Source organism: Xiphias gladius, chromosome 8 (assembly GCF_016859285.1).
Source record: "Xiphias gladius isolate SHS-SW01 ecotype Sanya breed wild chromosome 8, ASM1685928v1, whole genome shotgun sequence".
NCBI classification, from domain to species: Eukaryota; Metazoa; Chordata; class Actinopteri; order Istiophoriformes; family Xiphiidae; genus Xiphias; species Xiphias gladius.
The window spans coordinates 30,538,739-30,555,276 of NC_053407.1; the positions used below are offsets into that span (position 1 = coordinate 30,538,739).

Sequence of the window (16,538 nt, forward strand, 5' to 3'; positions counted from 1 at the left end):
ACAAGACACCTGAAGACGTCGCCTTGGACTCTGGGGAACTGGGACGTACATTTTATCACTAATTTATCCTGTTTTTGGACTAAACGATTAATCAAAAACAAACAACGGATTATTCATTTAAAAATCAACAGTTTTTCTGTCGTTTGTTCGCCATTAAAAATTCTGCCTTAAGGAGAAAAAGAGAAGGTTTTTGTCACCTGATGCTCTCGTTAAGCGTGTACAGCTCGTTAGTCTGCAGAGCTCCACCCTGGAACACCTTGATCACAGCTGATTGGACGCTGAGGGACACACAAACAAACACAGGTAAAGTCAGAGTTCAGAGGTCGACAAGTCGCGCATCATAGAAGCTACATGTCCTGGCAGGGAGTTCCTTAGTTAAACCGGTTCCGGCAAGATAAGGGATTCCACCTTACAGCGGGAAAGTCTAGATCGTCGCTCATAATTCGGACACGATTAAAAATCTGTGACTTTTTCGGGTGAGCTGAAGAATCACTGCCAGGTCAGTGTGTGACAGTCTTCGTGTGTGACTCAGTGGGTTGACAGGACGTGACCCGGCTGCCACTTCCGCTTCCTGCCAAACATCCTGTTCAGCGCTGCGGACAGCAGAAGTGTCTACTGCCGGAGCTGAAATGACGTCAACACGCGGAGAAACCGAGCCGACCGAGCACGCAGCAGTCAGGTTAGTGAGCACGCTAGTTGAACCAGGACGTGTGTGTACCCTGACGGGACACCTCGAGGCTTCGTTTTTTCCCTCATGTCACGGAGAGGGGCAGTGGAGCAGGCCAGAAGCGCCTCTCGTGTGATCCTGTATCTCAGTTCATCTGGTTCAGACCAAGGGAAAAAACGTGACCCAGTGAGGCCTTTTGGTTCTCGTCTCGTTCGTGTTCACACCGACTTTTTACAAACATAACAGCAGCTGTAAACATGCAGTTATACTGAAAGGTGTTTCCATTGTTTGGTCTACCCCATTTATACATCTCTGTATAGCTTAATAGATTTCGACAGCAGCACAAACTACAACTCTCTGAAACAGTTTCAACACAACCTGGACATCGGGACCTTCCTGGAGGAGGATTTATTACAGGACTCTTGGATCAGACTGGTAAGGCTTTGTTCTGGCGAGCCGGAGCTAATAAAGAGGACTGAGTGTCTTTTGATTATACAGGCTGCGTTCTTGAAAGTTCCCACGATCAGCTGACGGTTTCATTATAGCGCAGCTTTTGAATTCATGTTAAAAATCACATATCTGCCGTCACACAGTCCTGTGGCGGGTCTGTCTGGCTTTCACCACAGCTTATTTGAACCCAACCCAACAGGTTACTACTACTGAAGGATCAAGATGGCCGTCCATATCTGGACCCCAGAGTCTCACTCTATAGTTTCTGCTTCTGCGTGGCTGCGAGGGTCCACGAGGGTCTGCGTAAAGTACGGTTTGTCATCTGTCCATGTCCATGAGGGTCAGCGCAGACAATCCGCTTGCAGCGCAAAGTTTAGAACCACACGGTGTATGTGCGCTCCAACAAACCTGTGTGAAAGCAGTACAAACATAACCACGTGTGAGTCCACTGTCTGCAGCCATTTCTGGACTATTTGCGCAGAGGAACAGACAACCACCCGCTAGGTGACCAGAATTCCACACTTGGGTCACATGAACAAACAAAACCAGCCCGATGGCGACCGAGCGGCTCCATCCAGCCAGTGAGGCCACCAGATGTGGCTGAAAGCTTCAGAAAAGCCACCTAAGCCGGACCTTAGGTTGAGAATTCTCCAACGTCAAGAGTGAACCGTCAAGCTCCAGTATGAAATCCATCTGCTGATCATGGGAACTGTCGAGGAGGCGATGTGTGCATAATTTTGCAAGATCATTTTTTAACCATGGTAACAGGTATGAACACCAGCTGATGGCTCCATGTAACTCACCATCAAAACTATCCAATCGATAAGTTACCTGTCGGTCCTTGTGACTGTGCGTTTACTCCACTTGGTCTGTTTGTACAAAGTCGGTGTGAACACAAACCGGACCAAAATCGAAATGCAGCGGTGGATCAGGTGGAACTGAAGGCGAACTGAACTACAGGTGTGAAGCAAAACTGAAGATGATCTTCATGTTGGAGGATTCCCTCTCCTTCATTCTTCCTAGGTGGGACAGCTGGTTGAAAACTGCTGTGGCTGCCCCACCTCCACATCATTACAAATAAAAGGTGGGTTAAGTCTGACCCTTAAACCTCACACACCTGCCCAACTTAGATCCTGCAGACAACAGTCTAATGGAAAAAAGAAACTCATCTGATCGGACCAGGAGCCGACAGCCTCCGACTCCTGACCTTCAACAGAACCTGTTCTTCCCTCAGAGGCCTGGAAAACTCGAGCAAGCACTTTTTCCCTCTTTCTAAAGCCGATGTTTGGACCCATAACATAAAACACATGCAGACACACACACACACACACACACACACACACACACACACTCTCCACTGAACAATCAGTCCCCATCACATGACGATAATATCTGGACTTTGTGTTTGTGTGATTATGGACTCAGACAGACTACATGAAGCCAACTGATAACATCTGATGTTCATCATGTGAGTTGGGGGTTGAGGAACGAGATGAAAAAAAGGTCCCTGGCCAAACTCGAACCGGGGGCATTGGAAGTTCTTGGACGCTGGCTTAAACCCTAGGTCACCAGGGCACAGCGGAGACAAGGTAAGTAAATTCACCTTGAGTTAAAATTACTAACTCAAGGTGAATTTACTTTCCCCTTCAACTTACTAGAGGTCAGTAAGCGGCTCTTGAGTGAAGATTTTTTTTGTCCAACGAAGCTGATGCTGGCTGTTGGTTGCAATTTGACCTTGGTGCTTTTGTTTGGTTGTTTAACCTCATTAAAGTTGGGCGGTGACCTAGAAATGAAAGTGCAGTCTCCTGTGACCTCGGCAGAAGTCTCTCTGGATCACAGAAGAGACAGCAAGGTCTTGAGAGGAAGCTGACAAAGTCACAACAACTGTCAGTATCTTACAGCGAATCTACGGGCACCCCTTCAGAGAAAAGTCCTTCATTCACATAAACCAACTGCAAAGGAAATGGAGAAAAAAATGGTCTATGGCCACGTCAGCCGCCAAGTGAGGGTGTAGTGCTCATAACCCAACAGAAAAACAATTGCTGGATGTATGAAATGTGGAGAAAAAAAATATTATTAGGTCTTTACCACTAGTGGGACAAAAAATGAGTTTGTCCCAAATGTGGCACCAGAGGAAAAGACAAAGCTATTAAAAAACCTGGGTGGAAACACCACAGAATTCTGGGGGAAAAAAAAAAGTGTCTGGATATCGCAGAAGGTTTTGTTTTGTTTTTGTTTGTTTTTCAACTCACATTCACGCAGCAGGAGTGGAAGGAAACAAGCCCAAATTTTATTAACGATTCTCTGGAAACAGCCTCAGTTTAGCAAAACGTATTAGGCACTATAGGAAGTTAGGATGGCAACTTTTAGCACATGAACATCCCATTAGAAATGAGTGAGACCACATCGGTTTGTTATATATCTCAGAGGCTGTACATTACTGTGTGATTTTTTTTGTTTTTTGGTAGTTGTGAGAGTTTTGGGGCATCTGAGCCTGGGTTGCTTGTAAGGCTGCAGGAGTATATTTGCCACGGTGGCACCTTTACATGAAAATTTAAATAAATGTGGTTATCTTACGTGACATTTATTCAGTTTCCTGTATTTCAGCTTGACTTGTTCGAAATCGGAAGACTTCCCACCTCAGACTCTGAATCGTCAGCACATTAAAAACACGACAACCACACAATCCATCAAACTCAACTGGAGGGCTTTCTGGCAGTATTCTGCTCACCTGTTCCACACGCTGGTGTTGGAGATCTGTAGAGCGGGCGAGCTGGCGTGGAACCGGGCGAGGTCCGACAGAACCGGAGAACTCATAAACCGAGGCCTGGGACGCCGGAAAGATCCCATCATGCACTCTGTCTGCTGCGGAGACAGGAAACAAAGTCAAAGTTCATCATCAGCTTATTATTACGTAGAGCACTGCTCTTCTGATCAGAAAACCGCATCCATTTCAAGTGGTTGTAAATCTGGACCGACATGCAGCTCTGGTAATCTGATTACAAATCCAGAAAACAGTGACTTTCGTGGAGACAGAGCTAAGATGCTGAGGCAGGCGACGGATGCCGACCGAGAGATGCAGCCGTGGAACCCTGAGTTGAGATTTCCTGGTCAAAATACTGTTTTCAGGTTCACAAATGAACTTTAAACCCAGAAGAGTGTTGGTTTTCTCTCATTTTTTCCTGTTTCTCGTCACCAGTTAGCTCAAAGATCAACCTAACGGCTCTTGAAAGTCTCGTCGTTGTGGACCTCTGGTGGTTTAACCTTGCTGCGGCGATGTGCAGGTGTAACTCGCGGCGTATCGGTCAGCATGTTAGCTAAATACTAACATGCTGATGTTTAGCAGGTGATCACCATCTTAGTTTAGCCTGTTAGCATGCTAACATTAGCTAACTGGCAGTAAAAACAGCGTCCAGCTGAGGCTGATGGGAACGTTACTAGTTCTGCAGGTATTTGATCATAATCCAAAAGCATCGACCTGATGGTGGCGCTAGAGGAAAAGTCAGAGAACCAGCAGAGTCGTCCCAGTTCATCCTGAGGGGAAGATGAACGTCTGAACCGCATTTCATCACCGGCCATCCGACGGCTCTTGAGACGTTTCAGTCTGAACCGAAGGGTTGGACAGAAAGACAGACAGGTAAAGAGACCCTGACGGCAGTTCTGTGCACGTTCAACTTCCTGTTGACAGCAGGCGGAGAAGAGCGGCATCTGATTCGCTTAGAAACACAGAAACATCAGTTTCCTCCAAGCCACAGCTTCCTGTGCAACGGCGCTGACCCGAGACCAGACTGTTTATTTACAGCGCAGAGGTCTCACTGTGCCTCGCTATCCAGCAACCACAGACACAAGAGGGCCAGGCCCTCTGTTCTCACTCTGCATCACCACATGTACAGAGAATTATTTCTGTACATGTCACGTTTGTCTGCAACTGCACTGCGTGTTTCTGAGCTGGAGTCAGCTTATTATCCGTAATGTAATTCAGACTCTTTTCTTCTCTAAAACTGACTCGACCGCGGATTTATTTTAGTCGGCATGGGAAGGTTTCAGACCATTTCACCATTTTAGTGACCGACCGAGAGAGTGAACGTGCAAGCGCGCACATAATGAAACGCTAAGTCAATCCTCCTGAATGCCAGTTAGTTTCACGGTTTTGCTCGGTAAAACCTGGTGAAGAGAGACGGCAGTTGGAACTGGTCATGATTACAGAGTGATGGAGAGGTTTGCTGCGCTTTGATGGCGGGAAAGCAAATGACTCAACTCTACTAGTCTGTCGGAGATGAAGGAAATCTCTTTTGGTCTCAGTCCGGCCTCCCTGTGTCACGCTTTCTCTTGACACTAAATCCATCGGAGGCCAGGAAACATACACCAACAGCCACAGCAGGAGAGGGTACGTATTACAGATTCTACAGGTTTTATTTGGACTAGAAACAGCATTCGCCATCACCATCACTCTCCACCTACAGGTTACTGTAACACGTTCACACCGTCACCGGGGGTTTGGCCCACGAACTCTTAGATCAAGAAGTCTCGAGCATTTACAGGAACATTTCACGGCTGCCGAAGAAGGAGGACCGCTCCCTGCTGAAACCTGGCAGCAGGTGAACATTTCTGTGCCGAGCAGAAACAGATATCAGCATTTACCAGTTTGTCCCTTTTGTTCTCGTCTCTGTACGTCTGAAAAGTTTTTTTCTGCTGGGCGTCTGACTCAACTTGAGCAGACACATTTTCACCTCGGTAGCTGCCACCTTACAGGACTGCTTCACATTTTTTTCCACTTTGTCTTCAAACAATACTCACATGCCCGTATGTACATTCAACCGGACTCATTCCTCCCGTTCGTACTGGACATTACAAGATCCCTTCCTAGCGTGTCTCCAATGTAGGAGACGGAGGACAAAATCCACAGTCCTCCTCCTGTTTAAAAATATATTCAAAATTTTTACTGAACTCAAAACGAGGCTCCAGCTGTCTGGGTTAGTCTTTTTAGTGTAAAATGAACTCTGACGGCGTTTCCTCGCCGAGCTGGGACTTTTATCCACTTGATTTGTCCAAATTCGCCTTCGCACCGAGCGATTTGGGCCGATCGAGACGACGGTTGACAATCGTGAGAGAAAACGTGGTAAAATCCAACGTGGGGGTTCTAGATCTCGCTGTGAGACCCGTACACTGACGGCACATCTTGGAGAACAAAACCAGGCTGAACCAGAATTCTCGTGACGACGCTAAGACCCACATCTACAAGCCAGCCGATCAGAATGCAACACGAAATCTCAACACCGTGAGCCTTAGCTTCGGCATGCCGTTAGCGTCGCATGTCACAGAATTTGATGCGATTGGACGCTTGTGGGGAGTCGCAGTTGACTTCTTTCCTCCTGTTTTAACGTCCACAGGCGTCCTTCTGCAAAGAACCAGAGATTTTCTGAAAGTTGCTCAACTTTGTGCTGTTTATAGCCCGACTTCAGCTGACTGAAGCCAATTAAAGACAAAAACAGTATCTGCGTTTATAATGAAAAATAATGACGACCTGACGCTAGCCCCCCGAGCTAATGTCTGACCATCACATTTCAAAACAACTGGACAGACTTGGTCACATCTGAGGGATTAGACCAGCAGACCTCGTCTCCAACTAAGGATGAGATCGATTATCCAATTAAAAAATAACTCATTCATGTAAGGTCTGGGGCCTGGAACAGCAGCACTGGGGATTTTCCAGACAGTTTTTGCTAAAATAACATTCTATTCCTGAAATTACTGCCTAGACATTTACAAATGAAATTTAAGACTTTTAAAAGCCTTTTTTTGAGGAAACTGAAATCCGTGCTTTTTTAAGTATCGTCTCTCTGTCCCCCCTCGGCCAGAGGAGGAAAATTAGAAAGCCCCGACTCCGTTCTGTCGGTGAAAACTGAAGCTCCGATTCCCCCTCGCCTCACTCCCATCCTTCAGTCACGACGAGTCCAGCCCAGAGCCTCTGGCGTCCCCGGCCGGGTACTATCCAGGTGGCTGATGGGATCTCACAGCCCAGTGTGTGTCCCACAGGCCCTCGCTGTGCTGTGTCCTCTGATCACGGGAGGCCTCGTGCTGAGCGTCAACACAAACACGCTATTGTTTATTTGGCTGTGTCCTGCCAAATCAGAGGAGGTCAATAAATACTGATTTCTGTCTCGCCTGAGGAAACCCGCAGAGACGAGGAGGAACGACAAGAAACTGACTCCTCCTCGTCTGCAGAGGTGGCAGGATTAGAAATTAGGAAAGCAGATTAAAATTTGCTGAACATGTCTTAAATTAAAACTCGGAAATTTAGTGGACTCTGCAGCCTTGCGGAGCTATTCGCTCGGAGCGATTTCTCGCAGTCTGTCTGTCGTAACCTGAAGCCAGAGGAATTCTATATCTCTCTCGATACGTATACACATTTTTATACCACGGGAGTTTCCTGTCTCCATTCTGCATCACTGATGAGTTTTACAACTTATTCTACCCTGGAAGCTTTGACCGATGACCATCGTGAGCGCTGGGGACACTCGCCACCGGGGTGGGTCCTGGTAGCCGGTTCAAGTCAACGAAACAACAGTAAAACGTAATATTTGCAGGGGGGAACTTACAACGGGGTGGGGGGGGGTTCGATAAGCGGACTTCAGGACTGGAGTCATCTCATGTCATTAGAGGGTTAACTCTGCTGCCTGCTTTATAACATCCTGGGACTCTGTTTAATTCCTGTTTCCTCACCTGCTGCATGTAAAGACTTTTCCTGGATACGTAGCTTGTTCATTCACACAGTCGGTATGAATGAAAATTAAACCTGTAGCGGCGACTGTTGGTGGGATTATTGCTGTGGTTGTATGAGGGTTTTTAACCTCTTCTGCTCCGGTGACACCGTGAGGCCAAAAATACTTGAATTACTGAATTGAGAAGAATCTCAACAGCTTTAAAATCGGCTCTTTCATCGTGTTTCATGGTTCATTAAAATGATTTTATCTTCTTTGTGAATAAGAGATGACCCGTTTCAGGCGGATGAATGAGAACCAGCAGGGACAATAAGGCCTGAAAAGTGCGTGAATTCATTGTCATTTTTATCGAATGTTTGTCTTAATATATAACAATAACTTCTAATAACATTATTAATAATTAAACAAGATCTGGACCTGCATAAGCAGCAGGAAATGAATGGATGCATTAACCAATTCAAAAATAACTAATTTTACATTTTATAGCCAAAATTGGTGCCTGGCCATGCTAGAAAAAGTATTTAAGAGCTTTGTAAAAGACTTTTTTAAGCTTTTTAAGACTTTTCAGGACCTGCAGAGTCTGTCTGTCTCTGTCCGTATGTCTCTCTGTCTCTCTAGGTTTCACATTGTGCTGCTGCAGCCTTCGTGTTAATTTAATTTCACTTTGCTGAAAGTGATACAGAAATGCTTCAGGTCTGCGAGAAGTGACCAGGCACCAGGAAGTCTGAAAGCAGAAATAGCTGTGGGGGGGGTTGGCAGCTCGTCGCCCAGATGATCGTGGGAGGGTGAGAGCATCCCTGAAATGCTTCAAAAAGTGCGTGTGTGTGTGTAGACGATGCCAAGGTTTTGTGTGGGAATGAGACCATGTGTTCACAGTTCACCACATGTAGTGTGACAGGATTTGGTGGCACGCACACGCACACACACACACACACACACACACACACACACACACACACACACACACCACTGAAGAGTTAAAAAGCCACTCGGTGTAACTTGGCCAAACGTCTCTCAGCATCTGTTGCTTCGAACCAAAGAGCGTCTTCCTTTGAGAAGACGGTTCACTCAGGAAGAAAAACAACTGTCTCACCTTCTGCTCTTCAAAAGTGGGCGTTAGGCGTCACCATGCATGTAACTGTCACCGCGGCAACCCATCTGGCGCACACACCAAAACCAGACTTCAGAAAAAGGTCAGCGCCCCCACCTCACCTCATCCCACCTTACCTCCCCTCAGTCTGCGATGATGAGCTCAGTCCAGCCTCGTCTGCCTCCGTGTCCCTCAAACCCCTTTCATCATTTTAGCATGATGAGCTTTACACGCACGTCTGATGTCTAAATAAGCAACGAGTCGCCTTTACATAGAAGTCATGAGGGTTCACATGGGGGGCAAATCAAGTAAAAACATACGTATATACATACATACATACCTCATATACAGTAACACCTATAATTACCGAACCCTCCCTACATTTCCACATTTCATTCACACCAACAAACATCTTGTCATTCGATGCTCGTGCGCCGGCAGACGTAACAGGCACCGGTGTCTGAGTCTGAGTGACTAACAAGCCCTCGCTTCAACAAACAGACGGAGCCAGAAACGTTACATCTTCCATGTATGAAAAGGGGCTTTCACGGTTTTATACACGTGCCAGAAGAAGATCTTTAGGGATTTAAGAATAAAACCTGTTGATTTCAGAAAGAGGGACAGACACAGCAACAGTCGGAGCAAGAGTGGAGGAAAAACACACCGACCCTTATAAATGGACCCAGGAAAGCAAGTTGTCAGTAGCTACTTCTTAAAATCAGCTTGAATGTTAAACCTGCACGTTGTTGCATGTACACGGCATTTCCAAATCAGTTCTGCCGAACGACTCAGACTCATTCGTTAACATGCAACTCTAACAGTGTAAAAAAAACAAAACAGGATCCGTCAAATTCAGTGCACGCTGAATTATAACAGCGGATTTACACTTGAGTACGGAAAAGTTTAACATTTTTAAGTTACGTTCTTGCTGCTAAATGAAAAGGTTCAGCTCATCGTGGTTTAATGTTGAAGCCGCAGCTGCAATTCTTCAAATGCTCACTAGATGGCAGCTCCAAGAAAAATCAGTCTGTATTTAAGGGAAAAGAAAAAAAAAATCCCAAAAATCCAGCAACTTATAAAAAGTCAGCGAATGCTCTGCTTAATTTCTTTAGCTGCAAACAGCTAAATAAACATCTTATACCAGCACCGATTGACACGATAAGATTCAATTTTCGATTCACAAAGTCAAGAATCGATTCCTTCCAATTCGATTCGACACATCCAGATTTTTTTATGCCTACATGTTGCAAAACAGTTGAGCAAGAATAATAAAAAACCTGGAGCGCTTACAACTAGTAGCCACTGCACACACATAACATTTAGCACAGACGTACATGTTCACCGGGAAAAGGCGCGAATGCAAAGATCGATTCGGGATTACAACAAATCGATATTGGATCATTCAAATGAAAAAACTGATCAACTGGAAAATCTTTCTATTTAAATCTTTACTCTTAACGTGTCTCAGAGGTCATCCAGAAAATGATTACAGTAAAAAGGTTTTTTGCCCACTAGAGGGAAGAAAGACTCAACAAAACACAACAACCTGACAGACACAGATTCCTGACAAATAGAGCTGATGCCGAACTTTTTCTCAAACAGCTGATTTTTCCACGTCCAGCAGCTACAGAGTAGCATGATCCTTCATCTGGATCTGGTGTTCGTGTCACCTGATGAATCTAAGTCCAGGATTCCCTCTTATTTTAGCTCTGGTTTTGGTCTCCACCAGCTCCTGAGGGAAACATCTGACCCGAAACTGTAAATGTTCCATGAAATCAAAACTATGAGCTAAAACGGGCTGAAAAAATTCAGAGAAGTGGGCGACACCTTTGAAATTACACAGGCGTCTGGTTGATTGTTGATTTAAAACATAATGAATAAAAGAGCTTCGAAGGAAAGTTTGTTTGGTGGCATGACTGACACGTGTCTACAACTGTCACACGCCGCCGTGGTCCAACTCACCCGACCTCGGCTCCACCCAGACTTCTTCCCCTTTGCCTGAAAACGATGACTTCAGCTCAGACACAAACGTCCCCTGTGGTGGCATCAAGCTCCACCAGCCGCCCGTCAAAACCCTGCTGCCGTAGGCCCGCCAGACAAACCAAACCAGGACTGCTTGACCGGCTCCGGTCCGTCAAGTTGAAACTGAAAGTGAAGTTAGACTTTACACAGCGACAACTTTAACCCGGACCGAACTGACAACTTTCAGACAGCATCCGTTTCAGAAAAACAATGCTGTGAAAACCAAAAGACAAGAGCTGGATTTAAAAATCTCCCAACACTAGGAGAAATCTACAGTCATGGAAACCATAAGGAGCAGAACAAGTGTTGTGCTACAGTTTCTTGCGATTAGGTGTGTGTTAGCATGTGGCCTAATCCTGTAACAGAAGCCCCCTGTCATGAGAAAGTGCTCAGAGAGACTAATGCAATTATAGACTGAGAAAGAGACAGAGCCACTGTGTGTGTTTTCTCAACTGGGGTCACTTCTGTGAGTCAGAGTCAGAAAACACTCATCACTCATCTCACCGACTCTTAGTCATAATTCAGAAAACACACATTTACATGCTGAGTGCTAGTTTAGTCAAGAGGATAGGATTCATCCTCCGGGGAACCTGATTTTCTGCACTGAATTCTGGGATATTTCAGTGCACTGAAGCTGTAGATCGACAGACCGGCATCACCATCCACAGAGCTGTGATACTACAAGCTCCCGGACCCCAAAATGATGCATTTAAAATCTGATCTCTACGGACAAACAGTTCAAAATCCAAAAAAAACCCGAGAAAAACAAGAAAATCCTATGATTTGAGAAGCTGGAGCAGGCAACAGCTTTTATTTTTACTTGGTAAAAGACTTGAAACAAGCGACGATCAAAACCGCTGCGACAGATTTACTATCAAATCAACCACGCAAATCATTTCAGGGAGCGTAAACTGTGTGTGAGCGCGTATTAAAAACACCATCAAGGGGAAAACAAGCTGCTTACTGTGCATAAGAGGGATTAAAGCTGTTGCAGGCTGCTGAAAATAAACAATGGACCACAGATACAGTCGAAACTGATTCGGACGCAGAGTTTATTTCTAAGCGAAGACGTTTCAGCTCTCATTTGAAAGGATGAGTTGCCTTCGTAGAGCAGTTAGAAAATAGTTGGAAACCAACTGTAATACACACACACACACACACAAATATATACATATTCATCTATGAATGATATGAACACCTCATTTAACCTGGAAACGCCCACGACTTCAGGCACCATCTTCTCTTGTAAATTCCCACTCTAACATCTGTGTGATCAGTGGAAACTGTTTAACGTAGACATCAAACGCGACGCTGATACTAACATCAAAGCCTTCAGAGTTTTTCCCGTCAACAAAATGTGACTCACTTCGTACTCAAACTCAGGCTGCCCTGAACCTGCACTACGCCATGCTTGGCTTTCTTCTCACGTGGGTTTAGAAACTGGCCTGCGACGGTTCTTTTTCTGGTGGATCTGTCCCCCTGTGTGACTGCTGGACGTGGTGGCTCCACACAGGCGCCTTCCCTCTGAGATCCTGCCAAACGTTTCCTCCCAGTAAACCCTCCCGAGTCGACGGCTGCTGGGAATATCTGGATGCGACGCCCCGCCGTCTACACAACAACGGGGACAAGCGGCAGACACCGAACCGCTGAACGGTGCCGCCGCGAAAGGCCCGTCGCCGCCAGCCGGTGAGTGTTCAACAGTTCGTAGAGTCGTCTGCCTGCAGACGGAAAGCAGGGCACGACCACTGTAGGTCCGTCTACTGGAACGCAAATACCTCCAGGTCTACCTGAAAACCGTAAACCCAACCCTAGGTCTGCAGACTCTAAACCAGCAGTGGGTCCAACTGCAATCACTACCTGTACAAAAACAACCTGTTGGTGTATTTTTAAATTGTCTAAAACTACCTGTACGTCTATCTACAAGATCTTGACGGTAAATCTGTCCACAAGCATAGAACTACCTGTAGGTCTACCCCCAAGAACTAAACTACCTGTAGGTCTACCCCCAAGAACTAAACTACCTGTAGGTCTACCCCAAGAACTACCTGTAGGTCTACCCCCAAGAACTAAACTACCTGTAGGTCTACCCCCAAGAACTACCTGTAGGTCTGTCTTCAGCATCCACCCACAGAACCTCTACTCACAGACTCTCAACTACCTGTAGGTCTACACTCAAGTCCTGGACGACATGTAGGTCTTTCTCCAAGATGTGAATTACCTGCAGGTCTATCTACAGGGCTCAAAACCACGTCGGCCGTCTACCAGAACTAAATCTACCTGCAGGACTAACTACAACATGTAAACTATCAGTAGGGGTAGACTATCTCAACCTACCAGCAGGTCTTATCTGCAGACCTTAAACCACCTTTGGGTCTGTCTGAAAGTTTCAAACTACCTGTGGGTCTGTCCTTAAGTGCCCTGCGACCTGTTGGTCGATTTACTGCCTCTAATCCACCTGTTGGACTGTCTGCAGACTCTAATCTACCCGGAGGTCTGTCGACGAGAACACAGAGTCTGTCCAATGGACCTAAAGCCACCGGGTCTGTCAACCAACACTAAAGACTTCAAGCTGCCTGCACGTCTGTTAACAAGAACTGGGACGCCCGCGCGGCCATCTGCGGACCCTGAACCACCTGTGAGACTCCGACCGAGCGCAGGTCTACTCGCGTGCACTCGCGGGTCTATTCACTCGTGCAACGGATTGTGAGCTACCCGCGGGTCTGTGGGGAGACTGAACCGCCTCCGAGTCCATCTGCAGGGGCTCCGACTGGTTTTGTGACATCTGCAGCTTTTCCGTGTTCCTCCCGTCTTAGTTTCGGGTCAGTTTCTGAGTTTTCGCGTACGTGTTTCAGTTCTTCCCTCGCGGAGGTCCACTGCCGGGGGGGGGGACGCGGGTTTTGACAGCGGGGGTTTGTGCAGGTAAACAACGCGGGACCCTGAGAAATTTCCCCAAACTCACGTCTTTGCGGTTTTGAACAGCGGGACGGGACGTGAGCCTCGTGGCGACTCACCTGTGCGGAGTGGCTTCACTTCTCCGTCTCCCGCCGACGAACGGCAGCGTCCCGGGTCCTCACGGGGGACGACGAGACGCGAGGACTCGCCGCTCAGCACCGACGGCAGCTCCGCCTCCGCCTCGGCTGCGGCATCGCTCCGGTTTCTGCGGCGAACAAACCGAAAGCCAAGAGCCGCTTCAGTGTCGGACCACGTCCCCCCGGCCGGAGACCCACACACACGGACCCCGAGCGCACGTCTCGCCGGTCTCTACTGGAACCGAGACCAACTGCCGCTTCTGGTTTTATTCAACAGCCCGCGGCTAACAAGCTAAACAAGCTAACCAGGCTAACCAGCGCCACTTCCGCTCACAACCTTCAAAGTAAAAGACGGCCCGTCCAAGAGAAAGCCCGTGTCCACGGAGGAGTCTCAAAATGTTGACAGTGTAAAGACAACAACAACAATTTCCCTCAAGTTTACTGGAAGAATTAGTGTCTAGTTTTTTTGTTTTTGTTTTGTTTTTTACAAATTATAGTGAAGATACAGACAGTTTTCAATGAGTTCAATTAACTGCAGTTCTGGAAACTAAGGGCGTAGATGCACTTGTACAGAGGCCCGTCCGGTCAGTCTCAGGCAAGGCCTGATTACCGACCATGTGGGTCTATCCGAGGACCTACCTGCAGATTCTGAGCTACCTGGAGGACTATCCACAGACCTTAAACTACCAGTGGGTCCATCTACAAGACCCTAAACTACTCGTGGGCCACGGTCTACGGGGGCCCCCTGAAGCCCCCCTGAAGCCCCGGGTTTCGACCACTCTCCTTCTGCCAGCATCCCTTTATTAGTCACTCATCTGTACCCCTACAGTTGTATCGCCTGTGCCGGATCCCCCGGCCTCCATCGTGGGGGCCCCGGCCCCCGTACAGGGACTCGGAAATCCAGCTCCAAGACCTGTGGTTTTTTAGTTTATATCGAGCTCATTTTCGTGAAAGAATTTTTGATGTTTTAGAACCTGTGGTGTGCCCATGGCCGCCCGCAGTAGTAAGTAAAAAGTTTTTTAGGTACTTTTTTGGCAGGCTCTGGTCCAGATACTTGGACTATAGGACTTCTTTCCCTCGCCACCACCACCTCGTGGCCTCGTGGCTCCGGGAGTGGTGTGATTCTCCGCTTTTCGCGCGCTGCTGCCTGCCCGCCACGGGGGGGGGGACTCGGGCGCTTCGACGCCGACGCCGACACCTTTTCTTCCGGAGCGAGATTCCGCAGACGTGGTCCCGCTCCGTGGACCTGGCACCAGAACGAGAGTCCTCGAGTCGGCGTCGGCCCGACGTTCAGAGGCGAGAGACGCGTCGTCAACATGTCCAGAGAGTGAATCTCCCCAAAATAACCGGAAGACACCATCGTTGGTATTTTTAGTTGTTGCTGTGGAGTTCACTACTTATTATGATGTTATGCGCTTTTTTACTGTGACATGGTTTATAATTATACTGAAGATAGGACCCCCCCGCTGCCGGGGGACCGGCCGCAGGATCGCCCGCTGCTGCTGCTGCCCCGGTTCAAGCAGACGGGGGGGGGGGACGCGCCGCCCGGTGAGCGCCCCGGGGCTGGAGCCTCCTTCCACCCAGGAAGCAGCAATTACCGAGCGGCCCCGGCTTATTTTGGCCGACGGCTGTGGGGACAACCCCACGTCTCTCTCTCTGTGGTCGGATCCTCCCAAGTCCAGGTCTGGCGGGACGTTGTTTCCTTAGGCCTTTTTAAATCCACTGTGATCACACGTGCGACACGTGCGCAGATCCCGGTTTTCATTTTCTGATTTATTGATCTTCGTTGGTACTTGTGTGTGGGTGCATCTGATCGTGTTTTCCATCTCTCTCTCAATTATTGATTTTGAAATATGCTCTGGGATCAGGCTTCATTATCAATGAATCTTCTGATTATTTCTCTAAATTAATCACAGTCTGAGCAACGGGACAAAACCCACAGACGATTTTTCAAGTCACGACAAATTCTCACATTTGAGAAGCTGGAAAAAGCTCAGTTCTGGCATTTTTGTGACAGAAATGATCAATCGATCACCGAAGCCGTCGCCCACGGTCAATTATCTTTCGATCCACTAATCGATTATAACAAGTGTGTCACTCATTTCATAAAGAAACAACCATATTTTTCTTCTTTGGTCCATTTCACCCCATTTCTCATGGGACAGAAAGGTTTCACTTACTGTGAAGGAGATCCAGCGACTTCCGGTGTGGCTCTGGTTGCAGCTTGACGCAGAGACGGGTTCGGAATGAATATTCATGATGTGGTCGCGTCTGAACGCGAAGAGAAGCGGCGCCGCGAAGACGCAGCCATAGAAGCAGCAGAGACACTTTCTGCTTCTGCTCCACCAACCGACCGTTCGGAGGGAAACGCTGCCGCAGAAGGTGCCAACAGTCGGGTGGAGATTTTTACTGCCAAAAACCTGTAAGACTTTTTGGCTCGACCTCTCACAAACATCAGCGAGTAGCTGTGTCTCCTGGTCCCAGGTTTCAGACTCTGTTGATTTCTGTTCCACCAAAGAGACGTTTCCTCTAAACGTCTCCGTGTGTCCAGTCAGTTC

At 47.5% G+C, this 16,538-nt stretch overlaps 1 protein-coding gene across 3 annotated transcripts in view; it reads right to left on the reverse strand.

Annotated features, from left to right (window-relative positions):
- The window catches only part of prr5l (proline rich 5 like), a 31,815-nt gene extending 17,526 nt beyond the window's left edge, over positions 1–14,289 (reverse strand). Inside the window, exons 1-4 of one of the 3 annotated variants that reach the window (XM_040133498.1) lie at positions 13,963–14,289; positions 10,892–11,074; positions 3,849–3,982; positions 198–278 (exon numbers count right to left, since the gene is read on the reverse strand). In XM_040133498.1, the coding sequence (XP_039989432.1) occupies positions 198–278; positions 3,849–3,970 (203 nt within the window). In that variant the 5' untranslated portion in view covers positions 3,971–3,982; positions 10,892–11,074; positions 13,963–14,289. The remainder of the gene's footprint in view (positions 1–197; positions 279–3,848; positions 3,983–10,891; positions 11,075–13,962) is intronic. The other 2 variants (XM_040133499.1, XM_040133497.1) reach the window with 2 other exon arrangements.
- Positions 14,290–16,538: the final 2,249 nt, after the last annotated feature.